The sequence below is a fragment of the Thunnus maccoyii genome, chromosome 19 (genome assembly GCF_910596095.1).
Source record: "Thunnus maccoyii chromosome 19, fThuMac1.1, whole genome shotgun sequence".
Classification (NCBI taxonomy): Eukaryota; Metazoa; Chordata; class Actinopteri; order Scombriformes; family Scombridae; genus Thunnus; species Thunnus maccoyii.
The window spans coordinates 5,021,688-5,038,650 of record NC_056551.1 but is presented as its reverse complement, the minus strand read 5'-3'; the positions used below and the strand labels follow the sequence as shown (position 1 = coordinate 5,038,650).

General features: G+C 39.9%; 2 protein-coding genes across 11 annotated transcripts in view; one reads left to right on the top strand and one right to left on the bottom strand.

Annotated features, from left to right (window-relative positions):
* Nucleotides 1-1,265: 1,265 nt before the first annotated feature.
* On the bottom strand, nt 1,266-16,002 carry spp1 (secreted phosphoprotein 1). 3 transcript variants are annotated; one of them, XM_042394472.1, is made up of 9 exons: nt 15,886-16,002; nt 8,947-9,231; nt 5,718-5,789; nt 5,484-5,528; nt 5,344-5,376; nt 4,853-4,915; nt 4,607-4,702; nt 3,566-3,901; nt 1,266-2,889 (listed from the first exon to the last, which is right to left on the bottom strand). In XM_042394472.1, the coding sequence occupies exons 3-9, from the start codon at nt 5,769-5,771 to the stop codon at nt 2,377-2,379; spliced, it is 1,140 nt and encodes a 379-aa protein (XP_042250406.1). In that variant the 5' UTR covers nt 5,772-5,789; nt 8,947-9,231; nt 15,886-16,002; the 3' UTR covers nt 1,266-2,376. The 3 variants fall into 3 exon arrangements, with proteins under 3 accessions (XP_042250406.1, XP_042250405.1, XP_042250407.1); XM_042394471.1 differs by lacking the exon at nt 15,886-16,002 and having other exon boundaries at nt 8,947-10,281; XM_042394473.1 differs by lacking the exons at nt 8,947-9,231; nt 15,886-16,002 and having other exon boundaries at nt 5,718-6,286.
* Nucleotides 2,835-16,963, top strand: part of sh3bp2 (SH3-domain binding protein 2) — a 94,008-nt gene continuing 79,879 nt past the window's right edge. For 2 of the 8 annotated variants that reach the window (XM_042394459.1, XM_042394458.1), the window contains exon 1: nt 2,934-3,132. The gene's annotated coding sequence lies outside the window, so the exon portion shown is untranslated. The other 6 variants (XM_042394465.1, XM_042394462.1, XM_042394460.1 and 3 more) reach the window with 5 other exon arrangements.

Here is a 16,963-nt window from a genome sequence, read left to right as displayed (position 1 = left end):
GACCCATTTCCTCCTGTTCTATCCCTGTTTCTGGGACAACTGCACTACCCAATCCCACGACATCCTGCCGTGCTCAGACACAGCAGTAGGTGGTTCACCTCCAATCAGCCACCTGAACGGTCACCCACCCCCCCCCCCCGCCCGCTCTCTATGAACCATACCACATCATCTTCGCAGCTCTTCTTTGGGGGCATGAGCGGTCTTCCACTCATCCTCGTTCATACAGCCTACTGCATCGTCATCGACCATAATAAACTAGAAATTTAAATCCTTGGCACCAGACTCAGATTCCCACCTGAAAGCCGGTCCCTCCATTTTCAGCTTCCATGCCTCCCACGGCCTTTCCTTCCCTTCACTCAACATCCTGACCCTTTCCTGCTTCACCACCTTCACCCGTTCCATTCTCAAGATTAAATCTTCCACCATACACGTCTACGCCCGCCGGGCTAACATCTCCATAAAACTGTCTTCAGGGGTACCATACCTAGTCGGACCAACCTTCAGCTCCCATTCATACCCCGGCAATCAACCCCCTTCATCCCTCTCCTCGACCCCCATCCAGTCCACCATACACTATCCTCATCCGATCCTGAACCCTCTCGACAATCCAAATAAAACTACTTTTTATACCATTCTAATGGCGCGGTCTTTGTTAGTGAAATCTGAGACAACTGGAAATTCACTTTGGATAATCTGCCGTTACTGGTGAATGGGGCCGTTTTCGCTCAAGAAGTTATGCACCGTTATGCTTATGCACCGGCTGTGCAGCTGGGAGGTCCCCGGTCAGAAGGAGAGCATTTGCCGGGCAGCACTTCACCAAAAAGCACGTTGTGAAAGCCTTTTGCTCCAAGGGCGACGGCCTCAATGAAGCCACCAGGGACTTTTCAGCTGAGAAGTAACATTAAATGCACTGAACTCCATTGAAAAAAACAGTAATTTAACATACAATAACAATGATTGGTGATGGTTCACTTGTTAACTAGTCATTTAAGTTTTACCTACAATGTGCCGAATTAAACAGTGATTCCTAACGTTACTTTATTTTTAAAATATCATCCATGTTGCTTGCCTTACACCTACAAACAAGGCCTATTTTAAATTGTGTGTTTTTATACAGGAGTTTGCTATGAGTGTTAACTCAGAGGCTGTTCAATTTGGGCCGTGCTCTCAGAGCCTTCAGCAGACACGTCCCCAGCATTTCAGAGCAGAGAATACTGCTTATTTTTCCACAATTTTGAAGCCTAATTTTATATACTTGGCAATTTTTTTAATCATTCAAATTTGGTTGGGTGGTTAATTACACATTTTTCTGTGGTGTTACAAACTCAGAACACATATTTCTTACTGCTTTACACGGCCTTTAATTCTTTTTAATCTGGCCCAGCTCTGTGTATCACAGTTTTGACTCTTATGCTTTGCTTATTCAGATATTTCTGTATCTGTCTTCTCAGCCTGTTTGTCTTGAACATGCAAAACAAATGTAAACAACCAGTGTCTTGTTTTATGTAAAATGACTTTATTAATACTTTAGAAATGGTACAATATGATACATTACAGTAAACAACATGGGACAAACAACATGTAGTGTAGGTAAGGACTGTGCAAACGAACAGGACTGTGTTTTGTGTGTTTATGTGTTCATCTCTACTTGATTGAATCCTGTATTAGAGGATGAGTTTCCCTATGTCTACATCCTTTTATCTACACCAGCAAATTTGATACTGGCAAGCAACAAAGCTAAGCCACACAGGCAGCAAATGTATGGCTTAATGTCAAGTTTAAATTTTATTATGCTTGAATGGTTACACATATTTAAATTAAACTGTGCATATTCTCTCTTATTTAATAAGCACAAAAAGAATGTAAGTTTGCATATTGCTGTTAATATTTAATGATTGAATGCAGTGTTGTGCTGGTGTAGATATCAGGACTTTGTTTCTTTGTTCTTTTCCAGTTTTGACCTTTGACCCTGCAGTAACAGAGGTGAGAGAGGAGCAGGCAAAGGTCACGAGGTCAGTCAACCCTCTGTTGCAGGTAGCAATCGTCAGTTTCAACATCAACCACTTTCCCCTGCAGGGCCAAAAATGACATTTACCAGGGCGACTAGACCACAGGATGCAAAGAGTTATTGGTTTATTTAAATACAACCCAGCAGAAAAAGTATTTCTACTCATAAGATGCACAAATAAACACAGAAATATTGGCTGAACACATTAAAATCAGTAACTGTGATAGTTGATTGAGCCTTGGTTATCCCTGTTTGCCCCTGCAGTGGAAGGTGGCTCAGGAGGGGACTTTTGCACCTGAATGCAGCGTGCACTCTTTATGTGAATCTCTGACACCACCATCCACTCCATTTTTCTGGATGAGCAGTGCTTATTTGGCAGTGATGACGGCCGGCATGTCAGTAGTGGTGTCAGGTGTCACCTTGTCCTCATCTGAGTCACTCTCAGCACTGTCACTCTCATCTGATTCGCTGTCAGCAGCTCCGGGTGTGGCAGTGGCCTCCTCGCTGCTTTCCTCATCCTCAGACTCCTGGCTGGCGCTGGTGCTGTCACTGGCGGTGCTGGCGCTCTCCTCCTCCTCCTCTTCCTCTGGAGCGCTGGAGCTTTCACTCTCACTGGTGGTGGCGTCACTGGTGCTACCGTCACTGGAGCTACCGTCGCTGGAGCTACCGTCGCTGGAGCTACCGTCGCTGGAGCTACCGTCAGTGGTGCTAGCGTCACTGGTGCTAGCGTCACTGGTGCTAGCGTCGCTGGTGCTAGTGCTCTCATCTGGGAAGGAGGCCTGGCGGTAGCTGACGTCCTGGTCCTGAGAGGCGTCCAGGCCCTGGTGTTCTACCTCAGGGGTGCTAGTGTCTTCCTCCAGATCTGTGTGGACCTGAAGAGCCTGGAGATGAGACAGAGGAGACATAGCAAGGTTAGTGAGTTTGGTGCATCTGTAAATCCACAGTGCATACACAACTGCAGTTGAAACATTAACACATTGACTATTTTAATTGTATTTTTTGGCAGTTATAACTTAAGCTGAAACTCTTTAGGGAAATGACTTTGCACCTGAAGTTGAGGCACTGAAAGAAGTTGAGGTGGAAGTTAAAATACAGCGGAAGTATCAGCTGAAGTGGAAGTGACGGTGAAGTAAAAGTTCTTCCAAACACTAAACGGTGATTAAGTAAAATTGCTGAAAAGAGCTGAAATGTCACAAGTATATGTGAGTAAAGGAGCTGAACATATCACTTGTCATGTAAGTCCTGAAATGAGTTAATGTTAGATCAAGTGAACAAACCGAGTTGAAGTGTCAGCTGAAGTACAAGCACTGAAAGCAGTTTCACATGAAATACAAGTGCTAAAAGGAGTTAAATGTAACACAGGAATCCACTTGTCTAGATTTTTTGTAAAGTTTTAGCTACATTTTTAAGATAAAAATCCCAATTAGCCGAGATCCCAATAAAAACACTAGTAATTTCTAAAAGGAGCACATTCTACAGCAACCTAATGCCAAATGGGATTTCATTTGGACTCTATTGAAGACCTAACTCTCTCAGAAGGCTCAAATTGACTTGTACCTTGTACACTGTCAGTGTCTTCTCCACCTCGTTGCCGTCAGTCATGTCGTAGGCCATCTTCTTTCCTGTGCCAAGAAATTCGTAGGACTTGTAAGGAGCAGGAACCTTATGGTAGGATTTGTCCTCCACATAGATGATGGACTTGTAGTCGCTGGGGTAACCTCCCATGCTGTCGCCGCGGCCTGAGTCAGTGACGATGGTGGGCACGATGGGCTCAACGGTGGTTTCAGCCACAGGCTCCTCTGTGACCATCACAGGGGTGACTGTCACAGTAGCAGGGGTGGAGGACTCGCCCGACTCTGAGCTGTGGCTGGAGTCATCGTCCTCCTCGGTTTCCTGGAGACATAGAGGTGGAGGGTGTGAGCTGTCTGAGGTTTGGTAGGTAAAAATGTGTTTTGGTGTTTGGAGCGTCCAGGCAGATAGCCAGACTAAGAATTCCCCCCCCCCTGAAATTCGTGTCACCAGCTAAGTAGCTCACATCTTGGTAAATCCTATTAGCTGACTTTGCCTTTTTCTAAACATTTTACAAGCTTTTAAATGGCTCAAAGGTCAGCTGAACCAGCTAGATACTGTCAGGCTGAGTTTGCTTCATTGTTACTATTCCTGTCTGAAGTTGGAACTTAGTAGTGGTTCTGGATTGTGTTGGTGCAACAACAGTGTCTGGGGCATTTCTGGTCTCACAGTAATACCCACCTCCCACAGTGAGTTGGACACAGACCTACAGACCATTATACAGGCATGTAAATGATGTGTTTCCACTCCCACACATGCTATACACACCCAAAGAAACTAAATTACAAGCAAAGCCTTTCTGGTTCTCAGAAGCAGCCCACCATTGCACATGATGTTTCTTGGGAAACAAGAATATTTCTTTAATCAATCAAATTTTAAGGTTTCCAGCACTGCTCAGTCAGCTTTTCATGCTGACTGTTCAGGATTTAAGAACTGAGGCTTATTATTATTCTTGTAGTATAAAATGTAGAGCATCTCCCCCACACTGTATATGTAGCGAGGTTTGCTATTTCTAAGGTTTTTACTCACACTCTCCTCTGCTTCATCATCATCATCGCTGTCTTCACTGTCCTGGCTGTCGTCGGAGACTGTATCAGAGGATGTAGTTGGATCTGCTGTGGCCTGCTACAAAATCACCAAAACCACACAGTCATAAACATCACCTGTAGTCAGTTGTAGTCTGCAAACATACGACTCTAATCTGACTGTTTAACAAGAACAGTCTTAATAAATTTTGATTGATCATATTTAAATGATTGATTTAACATTTCTTACCGCATCCTCATCTGAACTCGCCGTGCTCTCGTCTGAGCTGGCGGGAGTGGCTGCTACATAAATCTGCAATATCACAGAGACGCAATAAATTTGATTAATCCTCTTTTTACCTGTCACTGCTTTTTTATAATTGCTTCTACATTCATGCCTCAGGCAGTCATTCAGTATGAATTAGTGGTTGACTCTCATTCTTAGCATTACAAAATGAATCAGTAACAAAACTGGACAAAAAATATGTTCATGAAGGAGGTTTGAATTTGTATTTATTAGAGAAGAGCTGTCATCATTTTAGTCAACTCATGACCAGATTAACCCACTATTATTCCTAAATGGAAGAAATGCAAGAGAAGAGAAGAGAAGAGAAGTGAACAGAGGAAAGAAAAAGGAGGATAAATGAAAGTGAAACATGACAAGAGAAGAGGAGAACAGATTGAACCAAACTGGGGAATATGAAAAAAAGAATAAAAGGATGAAGTAAAACAACATTTTACCTCTGCAGGTGCAACAGGAACCTCTGCTTTCACCTGTGAACACAAGACCATCATCAGTCAGTGTGGATCTCTCTCTCTCACTCTCTTTCTATCTCTCTGTCTCTCTCTCTGTCTCTCTCACTTTCTCTCCAGATACTCACCACTTCTTCAGAGCTAGCCGAACTGCTGACAGAAACTTGTTTCGCCTAAAAAGCAAGCAAACATACATACAAAATGAATAGAAAACTAAGCAAACCAAGGAAATGAACCAAAACTCAAAATGGAATTGAAACAAACGTCAAAATGTAAAGTGACCCAAGAACAGAGCTGCTGTTCTCAGTTCAGGAAAATAAATCTCTATGACAATTTAACTTGACAAAGACACAATGACTTACCGGCCGGCAGAGAACTGTGGCGAAGAGCAGAACAAAAACAACGGCCACCTTCATTGTGTCACAGTTTGGTGTCTGGAGGAGAGAAAAACAGAAACATGCAGGTTGAAGTCACACAATAAATCATAACCACGTAACACAATGAAACAATAAAACAAAATCATCAAACACAGAGCAAACGATACCAAAATACTCATCGGAGGCCATAATTTTACAGGAAACACAATGACATGTCAAACTGAAAACTAAAAATGGAGGATGGTCACATGACGGGCACTTCCTGGGGCCTTGGCATGTCAGAGGAAGTCATTACGTCCTTAATTACAGGCTGAAAGGAGTGGTTATGTTTCCCTGATGACTCTTTTTCGATACAGTCAAACATTTTCTCTGTCATCACAGCAAGGAAATCACATCGTTTTTGAGTGTGGTTTGTTAAACTATGAAACATGATTTTTCTGGCTGATTCTGGTCCAAAGGTCATGACAAAATAACAGGTATGATTTAGAGAGAAGTGAAATTAGTCTGTGAGTGTTCGATTGAACAGATTTAAAGGAGAAAACCAGTATCGGTTACTTACAGCACCACTGTCCAGTCCAGCTTAAATTTCCATCAATCATTCTGCACTCTGCTAGTTTAAAATGACCTGTTGTTGTGCAAACATGTCCTGAAATAAAATTAAAGATCACTGCAAAAAATTACTAAACACTATAAAAGCTGACTTGACTTGACAAACTCATTGCACCTTTTTAGATGTACTGCACTTTTGCAGATATATCAGGCTTTGAATACACGGACAAAACTACTTTGATTTGTTGTTGGTTTTGATCTTTTGGACTGGTGGATGTTTTTCACTTTTGCTTGGAAAATGAGATTTGGGGATTCAAATAGATAGTTTACGAACATTATTCTTTGTTCAGATGATGAAACATATGAGCAGATGAATAATTTACTGTAATACTGTTATTGCAGTGAGTATCAGAAACTAAAAAAATGAGAGGCAGTAGCAACAGTAACTTATACTTAACGTACGCATCACTAGTTTCACTACAGGTATTAAACCTTGTTAACTGCAACTTTAATTATGATTTCTTTTTTTCCTCGTCTGATAGATTCTTGTACTGTGGCAGAGATTTTGGCTTATCATTATAACTTTTCATAGAACATCCTACGCGCCTGTTTTCAGTTACATTGCAGTTTGTGCTGTGGGCGGAGCAGTTTCTCTGCTTCTATCTGTAATGATGGACTCTTCCTATACTATGTAATTCACCAAGTTATAACTGGAAGGCTTGGAAAGCCACAGTGCAGCAGAAACATGACAGACGCCCATATGACTATATGTGTGTGTATTTCTGTACATCTATCTTTGTAAGAACCAGTTTCAGTTTCAGACCTTGAGAGTGCCAAACATTTTGTTTGGTCCTCACTTTGAAAAAAAGGCTGTTTGAGGGATAAGATTTGGGTTTCAAGTTAAGGTTGCACTGAGGTGTAAATAAAGGTTAGGGGAAGGACTGGGGTTTGATTAGAATAGTTTGACATTTGGGTATTCGCTTTCTTATCGAGAGTTAAATGAGAAGAAAAATACCACTCTCATATCTGTGCGCTAAATGTGAAGCTTAAGCCAGCGGCCAGTTAGCTTAGCCTAGCATAATACTGAGAACAGCCAGCCAGGGTCTGTCCAAAATCTTTCTTTTGGAAACTAGACACACACAAAAAAAGAACCTGAACCTCTTTTAAACTCCCTTCAACTCTTCAGTTTGACTGAACTCGTAGTTAATTGCTCTGTGAGTGTGTTTATTCAGTGTGGTTAGTTTGGGCTGGCCATGGTCATGTGACACATTCTCGAGACGTTAGTCCTGCTGCCCACTGCTTCCTCTTCCTGCCCTGTTGTCACTGTGACACTAATCAACCAATCACACACACAGCTGCACCGGCTTCACCTCCAACCAATCACAGGCAGACTCCCACCACCACAGCATCTTTAAAAAAGATCTCTTAATTAACTGTAAACTGCAGAGCTTTAATGCCTGATATCCAAACCCTCCTGTGGCTCCACAAGTTTAATGTGCATTTGCTTGACACTGACATTTAAATCATGATAATGTTGCACAAGTGTATTAATCAGTCGAAATCAAGCTGGAGTTTGTTATAAAACTGTAATGAAATGCTAATGTTCCCACTGAGGTTCAGTGTTAAATAAACTTTTTTCAAGAATTTTCTAGGAATGAGTGTCAGCATCTGAAAACTGCACTGAATGAAAAGATAAGTGCTAGAATCAAGACAAATGACACTTCTTAAAACATTTTCAAAGAATCGAATTTGTTTTAGATTTTACTTGAAAGAAATCACACTAAACTAGCAGTTCTTTCACTTGTTTTTTAAGAAAGTAAGACTTTTTAGACTTAATTACAATGAAGAAATATAATAATTTTGTTAAAAGACATTTTGCAGTGTTGCTGTGGACTACACTTTTAAAACTGCGGTTTGTTTTTGCTTACCTACTTTCACAGTGTTGCAAATAGAAAACCATAAAGAACACAAGCTACACTACATGGCCAAAAGTATAGGAACACTCAAACAAAATGGTCAAACCCATGGTCATTAATCTCCTGCTATAACAGCCTCCACTCTTCTTGGAAGGCTTTACACAAAATTTCAGAACCTAGCTGCAGGGATTTGCTCCCATACAGCCAAAAGAGAACCAGAGAGGCCAATGATGTTGGGAGATAAGGCCTGGCTGTTGGGCAGGGTTGAGGTCAGGGCTCTGTGCAGGCCAGTCAAGTTCTTCCACACTAAACTGGGAAAACCATTTCTTTATGTAACTGGTTTTGTGCATAGAAGAAAAGGAACTTCGTCAAACTGCTACAAAGTTGGAAAGACACTAATATCTAATATATCATTGGTTGCTGCAGCATTAAGATTTCTCTTCATTGGAACAGAGGCCTTGCCCAAAATATGAAAAAATTAGCACATTGGAAGTACACAAAAGTATGTGTACAGGTGTGTTTACACACTTTTGGCCATAAAGTGTATTTCAAATGCATGCGTCAGACATCACACTGTTTCCAAATAGACTTCACAAGTTTACTCATGTTGACTTGTGTTCTCTAAGCTATAAAAATCTGCTTATACAAACATTAACCTGCAGTCCCACCTCTCATCACGCCACCAGTGCTGCATAAAAACTCTGCACACAGTAAATATACTATTCAAGTTATTATAAATTCATCCTGACCTTGTTTGCAGACGGAGAAAGCTTCAGGAGTTCGGCGGCTGCAGAGACGTTGAGTAGTACCAGACAGATGTGGTTTGTCTTCACTTAAGCTCAGTATGCTCCTGAGTTTCCCTGGATGTTGCTCGGTGCTCGATGATGCTGCTGCTGAGACCGGGGCTCCTGGTTGGTTTATAAACCCTCCAGCCTCTGGCAGCAGCCAATCAACTCGAAGCTCGTGATGTCATGAGGTTAACCGCTCCGTGGTCCACCTCTCCTCTCTCTCTCCCACTCTTCCTGTGGTTGATGCTGTGGTGGTGTGGGGGCAAACACAGACACACACACATAGACACATGCATACACACAATGCAAAGACAAATACATGGATAAAGGCATGCAGACACTTACAACCCAGACAGAAGCATGTGACTATTTTTTCTGCCTCTCTCTTTCACACACACACACACACAGTTAAGTTAATTTAAGGACATGTAGTGACATGCTTTGGGAAAAAAACAGCAACGTATATGGCCGGGTGGTATGACAGTGATTCAGCTTCCTCACAGACAGAAGAAACACATCTGACTGAGGTCTCACTGGATAATTGAGAATTTGTCTGTAAGACCAGACTGATTTGTCTTAAACAAGTGGAGTGGAGGCATGTCTTTTTAGTTTTTTTCTCTGTATGTGTGTGTGTGTGTGTATGTATAACTGTCTTTGTTAGAAATAGACCACATAAACAAAATGATAGAGCAGGGCAAAGGAACTAAAAAAAATAGCTATAAAACTATGCCATTAATCACAGACACATATGATTAGAGTACAGTTAACTGTACAATAACTTGATGATTTATAGAGACTGTTTCGAATATGCTCAAAGGTTTTGGGTCCGTTTCAACTAAGTTTTCAAACTGCATAAACTATGAATATTCTCTCTGGCTGGTAGCATGAATGAATGTGAAGTGATTCATTTGATTGCACTGCAGTGGCGTGTTTGTAATATTCAATTGTAATAAACATGGTTATTCATTATATTGTACATAATATATTCCAAAGAAATCTGACAATGAAGTGTAGTCTAATCCTACCTAATATAATTTTAAAGTGTATGTGCAAAAAAACAAAAATATTGATAATAAACGCCACAAAAAATAGCAATAATACATGGATGTATTATAAGAGCTGGATACGGGACCAAAAATGGTGCCTACTCAGTCCAATAAGAATTGCTCACCTGGCGCATCAGCCAAAAACGTTTCTAGCTTCAGGTTTGTTTCCGCATTGTGCGGCCCACTGAATATGCGCAGTAGTGTTTCTCCTGCTGGCTGGTTTCTTCCCACTTGGCTTATAGACTTTACATTGTGGTGATGTCACAGACTTTAAAATTGCTTTTCTCGGCTAAAGGAAAGTTTTACAAATAAAAAGACCTTCATGGATCAAAAATTCATAATAGAAAGAATCATAATTGACCATGTTTGCAGTTTGAGGTGTCCTGTCAACAGTTTTACCGGCGTCTCTTTTATAATGGGGGTCTCTGGGGAAAATTTTTTGGGCCACAGAGGGATTTTTCACTGCAATACCGCGAGTACTGGGAAAAATTTGCTGCAATGCTGGGCGGCAGCGACCTATCCAGCTCTTATTATACAGTTCCATGCTTTTAGATCATGTGATGACTGTAGAATGAAGCTGGAAAGCTTCACTCTACAGCTACCATGGAAATTTGGGACCTTGATTGATCGTTCTATGGTAGATATAGTTAAAAAACGTGATTTGTGTAAAGAGACGCGATGCAATTACATACAAAGTCAATGAAGAGACACAATTAGATGCAAATTCACTGTTCACTTTTACAGCTAATGTACGGGTAGTATTTTGGCTGTTTTGGGAGAAAAAACACAATCAGCCCAACAGTCAAACATGTGCAAATGACACAACACAAAAAATTTGTTTCGCTGTCTGAACACACTTTTAGCACTCATGGCTGGACCTATAACCCCCACAATCAAAACTTTGAAACAGTTCTACAGTTATCTAAAATGATAAATTTGATATGATACTGGTAACATAAATATTTAAATAGCTTAGCTATTATTATGTTATTATGTATTTGCATTTTGGTGTATTTGGACCAGGGGTGGGAACACGTACATTTTTTTCCAATATGAGTAATTTTTTTAGTTTAGATTGTAGGATCATATCTGTGATTAGAGGGACTGAGCTGGGAAGGATGTGCAGCACATCAGTATGATAAAGGCTAGAGATGGAAATGTGCTGACTAGTGAGGAGAGTGTGTTGAGAAGGTGGAAGGAGTAATTTGAGGGGCTGATGAATGAAGAAAATGAGAGAGAGAGAGAGAAAGTTAGATGATGTGAAGATAGTAAATCAGGAAGTGTGGTGGATTAGCAAGGAGGAAGTGAGGGCAGCTATGAAGAGGATGGAGAGTGGTTGGTCCAGATGACATACTTGTGGAGGCATGGAGATGTTTAGGAGATATGGCAGTGGATTTCTTAACTAGATTGTTTAACACAATCTCAGGAAGGAGGAGCCTGAGGAGTGGAGAAGAAGTGTACTTTTCAAGAATAAGGGTGATGCGCAGAGCTGTTGATCAGCCACAGCAGGGAGTTATGGGAAAGAGTAGTGGAAGGTACATTGAGAGGATAGTCGATGATTAGTGAGTAGCGATATGGTTTCATGCAAGTAAAGAGCACTACAGATGTGATGTTTGCTTTGAGAATGTTGTAATGAGGAGTGCGGAAGAGAGGTGAAGAAGAGAGTGCAGGCAAGGTGGAGAAGACCATAAAGAAGAGTGATCTGCGACAGAGGGGTACCAGCAAGAGTGAAAGGCAAGGTTTACAAGACAGTAGTGAGACCAGCTATGTAGTATGGTTTGGAGACAAAGCGTGAGAGGGGAGGTTGAGATGGTTTGGACATGTGTGGAGGAGAGATGCTGGTAATACTGGAAGAAGGATGCTGAAGGTGGAGTTACCAGGCAAGAGGAAAAGAAGAAGGCCAAAGAGGAGGTTTATTGATATGGTCAGGGAAGACATGCATGCAGTTGGTGCGAAAGAATAGAAGATGTATATATTACATTTATTTAAACTCAAAATCATTGAGGGCTGGCCCTCATTTACAATGATGTCGAGTATAAAAAAGATATAAATGATAAAAGATACAAGATAAAAGAAAAGAATCAATTAAAACAAGTATATAAGTACAGCTAATAAAAGACACAAGATATAAAACAAATCAAAACAAGTGCAAAAGGCAGTAAAGTGGTTAGTGATAATAGATTGAAAATGTCCAAGGGTTACTAAATTATCAATTTTTAAGGTGCTCTGCCAAGAGTTCCAGGCAGTCGAAGCATAAAAATCAGAAGCAGATCTTCTAAGTTCAGTACAAACTCTAGGGACTTGTAGTGAAAGCCAGTCAGACCAAATGTGATGTGGTCCAGAGGACCAATCTAGCATAGATGTGATATAAGATGGTAACTTCCGAATGAGGGCCTTGTGGATAAATAAATACATATGCATATCACGTCTCTCAAACAGACTCAACTTTTTCATACAACCTAAGAGCAGAATGGTAAACAGCATCCAAGGGCATCCAAGGCATGCCTATAAATAGTTGGGATAATGGTTAGTGTGAGGTAACATTAACCTTTTGACAGGGTTAGTGTGAGGTAACAGTAACATAGCGTTACCAGCTGAGCTGAGCTAACGTTACCCTCATGCCACACACACTGGTTTTAGCTCGCTACACTACACAAAAACTAGTCTAACGTTGTTTTCTGAAATTTAAATTTTATGACACAATGAAAATTATGCAAATTACTGTATAGCTGAATTTGTGCTTTATATATGTTTGGCTACAAATAGCCTGTAACAGTTTCAACTGAATGGCAGTAACATTTAGGTTGTTAGCTAATGTTTGTTTTTTTTCTGGGCACAATTTTAGGTGGCCGTCTATATTGCCTATAGGAAGGGATGGGTGAAACAATTGATTCACATAAGAATCGCGATTCTTCTACAATTCTGAATCAATTCACACATGTCAAAATCAATTTTCTAAATGTTAGTTAATAACATTATGTTGATGAAAAGGCAGAACCCAACTACGAGGGCAGTGCAGCACCCAGTGTGCAGCACACAGTTATGTTGTAGTTCATCTTAAAAAAGGCAAACAGTTGGGCACAATTTCTTTTATTTAATGACTAAATAACTACCTTTGCGAAATGAACATGAAGTATATTGTGAATACTTTCTACACCATCACCTAGAGACTAAGAATTAACTAAGACTGACATAATGTTTTACTGTTTGTATGTTAAAACCTGTACTTCTCCCTGTGTGTACTACTTTGTACTTTGGCAATACTGTACTTCAATATGGTCATGCCAATAAAGCCTCATTGAACTGAATTTAATTGACTAATGATAGCAGAGCGGAGCCGCGAACTCCAACAGTAACAGTAGACCAGCTGGTGCGCACATCCTGCAGCACTTAACTTAAGCCAACTCTGGTGGGGTGAAGAAAATAACTCCACCAGTGAATGGTTTGGCACAAAGTATACTGGAGTAAGAGACTAAAAATTGTGTTTTCTATGCATTCAATTGAGAATCAGGTTTGAATCGAGAATCAATTCTGAATTGAATCAGACATCGGGAATCTGAATGGAATCCTGAGATTCCCAAAAGTTGCACCCGAGGGAGGAATCTTAACACGTAATTTTGAATCAGTGTGGATTAGGTTTTTGGTTTTTTTTGAGGTAGAAGTGTAAGTTCTGTGAGACAGACGAAAGTCAGATGTCAGAAATGTTTTTTAAGACAGATGAAGGAAATTGGGAAAATCCCGTCTGGTTGTCTAGTTAGTGGAAGCTAGCTGGAAAAGGAATTAATGAACACCCACATCTTATGCGTCAAATAAATGACTCAACCTATGATTTTTCCATTATGAGGAAAGTATGGTGTGTTACGCATTTTGTTTTTGAAGGCTAGATGAAAAGTCAGGAGAACACCAGAGTTATTATAAAAATTGTGCCAATCCATCCTTTATATGTTGACATATTTCACAGGATAAGTGGAAACCTTGACCTGATGGTGACATAAAAGGAAAAGTCAAGGGATCAGTAAAGTTATTATAATCCAGCCTGTAGGGGACATAAAAATCTGGGACAATTTTTATGACAATCCATCTAAAGGGTTTTGAGACATTTCACTAAAAGCCAAAAATGTCAACCTGATGGTGGCGCTATAAGAGAAGCAAGGGGAACATCATTTGTTTTCATCCTCTGGGCAGTCCATGTTAAAGTCTAAAACCAAAGTGGTGGACCAACCAACTGTCCTACTACCTGGCCACTATCATAGCTAAAAATCTTTATATTTCTCCACTCTGTGGCTAAATAAGGTCATAACTCTGTCCAAATGTTTAACTCTCATTTTTAATTAAAAATTAAAAATGCAGGCGTGATTGTACTGTCACTAGTGATAATTTCTGCACATTTGTATAAAAATAAAAGATGCAAGTATATATTATAAATATGAAAATGAATCTTCTATTGAAGGTAATTGACTCTTCTAAAACAACACTCACATGCACATACTGTATGTACATTAATTTATTACAAACAATTAGAAGTTTGACAAAAAAATAAGGAAATAAAGTTCATCATCAGCAGTCTGAGTTACACATATGAAATGAATCTCTGCTACAGTTACTCTTTCCGGTTACAAAAAGACCTTAGCAAGGAAACTCTGCCCACTGAGTCACAAAGAGGGAATTTTGCAATATTAAGATAAACCAACTTGATCTGTCGTAACTCAGATCGCTGAAGCTTCAAATTAGCTTCAGTTGAACTTTAGAATGCATTTCTGTGGGTGTTTCCCAACATCTCTTACAATGAAATCACATTAAGAGAGGGTCTCTTCATAGCTTATTAATGTTATGTTGTAATAAATAACAGAATTTGAGTATTTATCCTCTGACAGAAATCTGTTCACCGTTTTGATTTATTACCTTTAGAAAGACTTTTTTACATCCTACTGACTATAATCTTAAAAAGACTGTGACGGCCGACTGAACATTATGAAAAAGAGTTAAAGTTAGTGTCAGGTGGGATGTATCCAGACAGGCATGCATTCCCTGAATTCTCATGAAATTTGGATTTTACACTCGCAGCATTGTTGAGACGACAGAATCATTAAACCTCATCGGCTCTTGCGGTGAAAATTCTCCCCGATACACCCTGCAATTACAGTAAAAGTGTCTGAGTCTGTGTGTGTTGATGTCTGACACACTGATGTACTGGCTGGGTACATATGTATACATGCAGACACGCACTCACATTGTTGATGTAGAGTTGTTTACTACAATGGGTGCGCTAACACACAATCATGCACAGACACAAAACTAGACACATGAACACGCATACCTACATATTTTCAGATAGATGGTCTAGACATAGACAAATAAACTAACAACTCCAATAAACAATATACCATCTTAATCTCTCACACATCTCAGAAACATAATGCTGGGTTATGTTTTTATTTTTACAACCAATATTTCTTCAATATTCACACAGATGTTTGGTTAAGCTTTGCCACAAAGGGACTCTCCAATCCAAACACCAAGAAATACAGCTGCTAAATTAAGTGTTTTACACAAAATATAAACTTTATTGTCATCACAAAGACAATCTGAGAAAAGCTAACTTGTTTTAGCAGTAGCTAGATGGGTTTTTTCAACATAAAACTTTTAAAGTGCACTGTTGCCTAAACCCACAAGAACTGATCTTCTGGGCACTCTTTAAAAGCAGAAACGAGCTGTAAACATGTTTAAGTTGATATGATGCACTTGTTGGCAAACAGTTGCCTGTTAACACATCCAGCAAATACACAGCAACATTAGCGTTCATTTGGAGTCATGTTTCTGGTCAACTGATTAAGTTGACTTAATATTTACTCACCTTTTAGCTCTATTTTGCTCTCCACCAATTCCTAAGAAAAATATCTGGCACTTCAACAGCTAAATGCTAGACTACGCTACACCAGTTTGTCGCTAACTTTGTCTGTCTGCTGTTTGGTGCTAGGCAGGTGGCGTACAGTGGGTTTTTAAATACTTTCACTTTAATGTCACTGCAGCTGGAAAAAACACTGATGAGAGCTCAGAGACTCAACCAAAACAGTAAAGTTGTAAAACCAAAACAATTAGCCAACCAAAACAACATGCTAAAATACTTCTCAGAGCTGAGGACAGCTCAGCTGCAGAGTTGCGTGATAATTTTCCGTGAGTTCATCATTACGAGCGACACCTTTCACATACAAGTATTTGATCCGCCGTTGATATACAAACAAAGGCAGCTTTAACTCATCAGTGTGACTGTGTATCAGTGTATGCAAGTAGCTACTTAAGGATTGCTTCTCTGAAATTAATTGTGTGTTGAATCTGTTGAATCTCTCGTTTGGGTAAGTGTAAGAAGCCAAAAAATATGTTTTTTATACCTCCTGTGTAAACAGAAAGCTAAAAGAATATTGCAATGAAGTGCTTTCTGATTACATAACCACATGATGTAGCTGGATGTGGCTGAGACATTTCCAATATTGTTTAGAATTGTTTTGCCAACAATTTTGTGCTTTACAAGCATATTAAAATGTGTTTGCGGCTTATTTATGACTGATGAGGTAACAGATACTTTGTTTCTGTACTGCTCATTTTAATCACTGTACAGAGAACGCTGTCTTGTCTAAATAACACAAAAAACAAATAACACCTGCACTGGTGCACAAATGTACAGTTTTGTTCACCTGACCACATTCACTCACACACAGTCATACACATCAGTTTCTTAATGCATCTGATTCACTGATTAATGGATACACACCACACAAAAACAGACTCATTACAGTTAATCTGAACACACACAGAGACACACAAACACACTCATACTGACGATCTAATTACAGTAACATGGTGTGTTGAACTGACAGCGTGATGAGTTCTGAGGCCTCAGAGTCACAAACATACAATTACACAACTACTCAGAT

What these genes read in the sequence shown, in the direction of transcription:
- spp1 (XM_042394472.1), bottom strand. Translation starts at nt 5,771, where the DNA reads ATGAAGGTGGCCGTTGTTTTTGTTCTGCTCTTCGCCACAGTTCTCTGC. An exon ending in CCACAGTTCTCTGCCGGCCG is followed by an intron (nt 5,529 to 5,717) that starts GTAAGTCATTGT and finishes CTTGCTTTTTAG; the next exon opens with GCGAAACAAGTTTCTGTCAG. An exon ending in CGAGTTCAGATGAGGATGCG is followed by an intron (nt 4,703 to 4,852) that starts GTAAGAAATGTT and finishes GTGATTTTGTAG; the next exon opens with CAGGCCACAGCAGATCCAAC.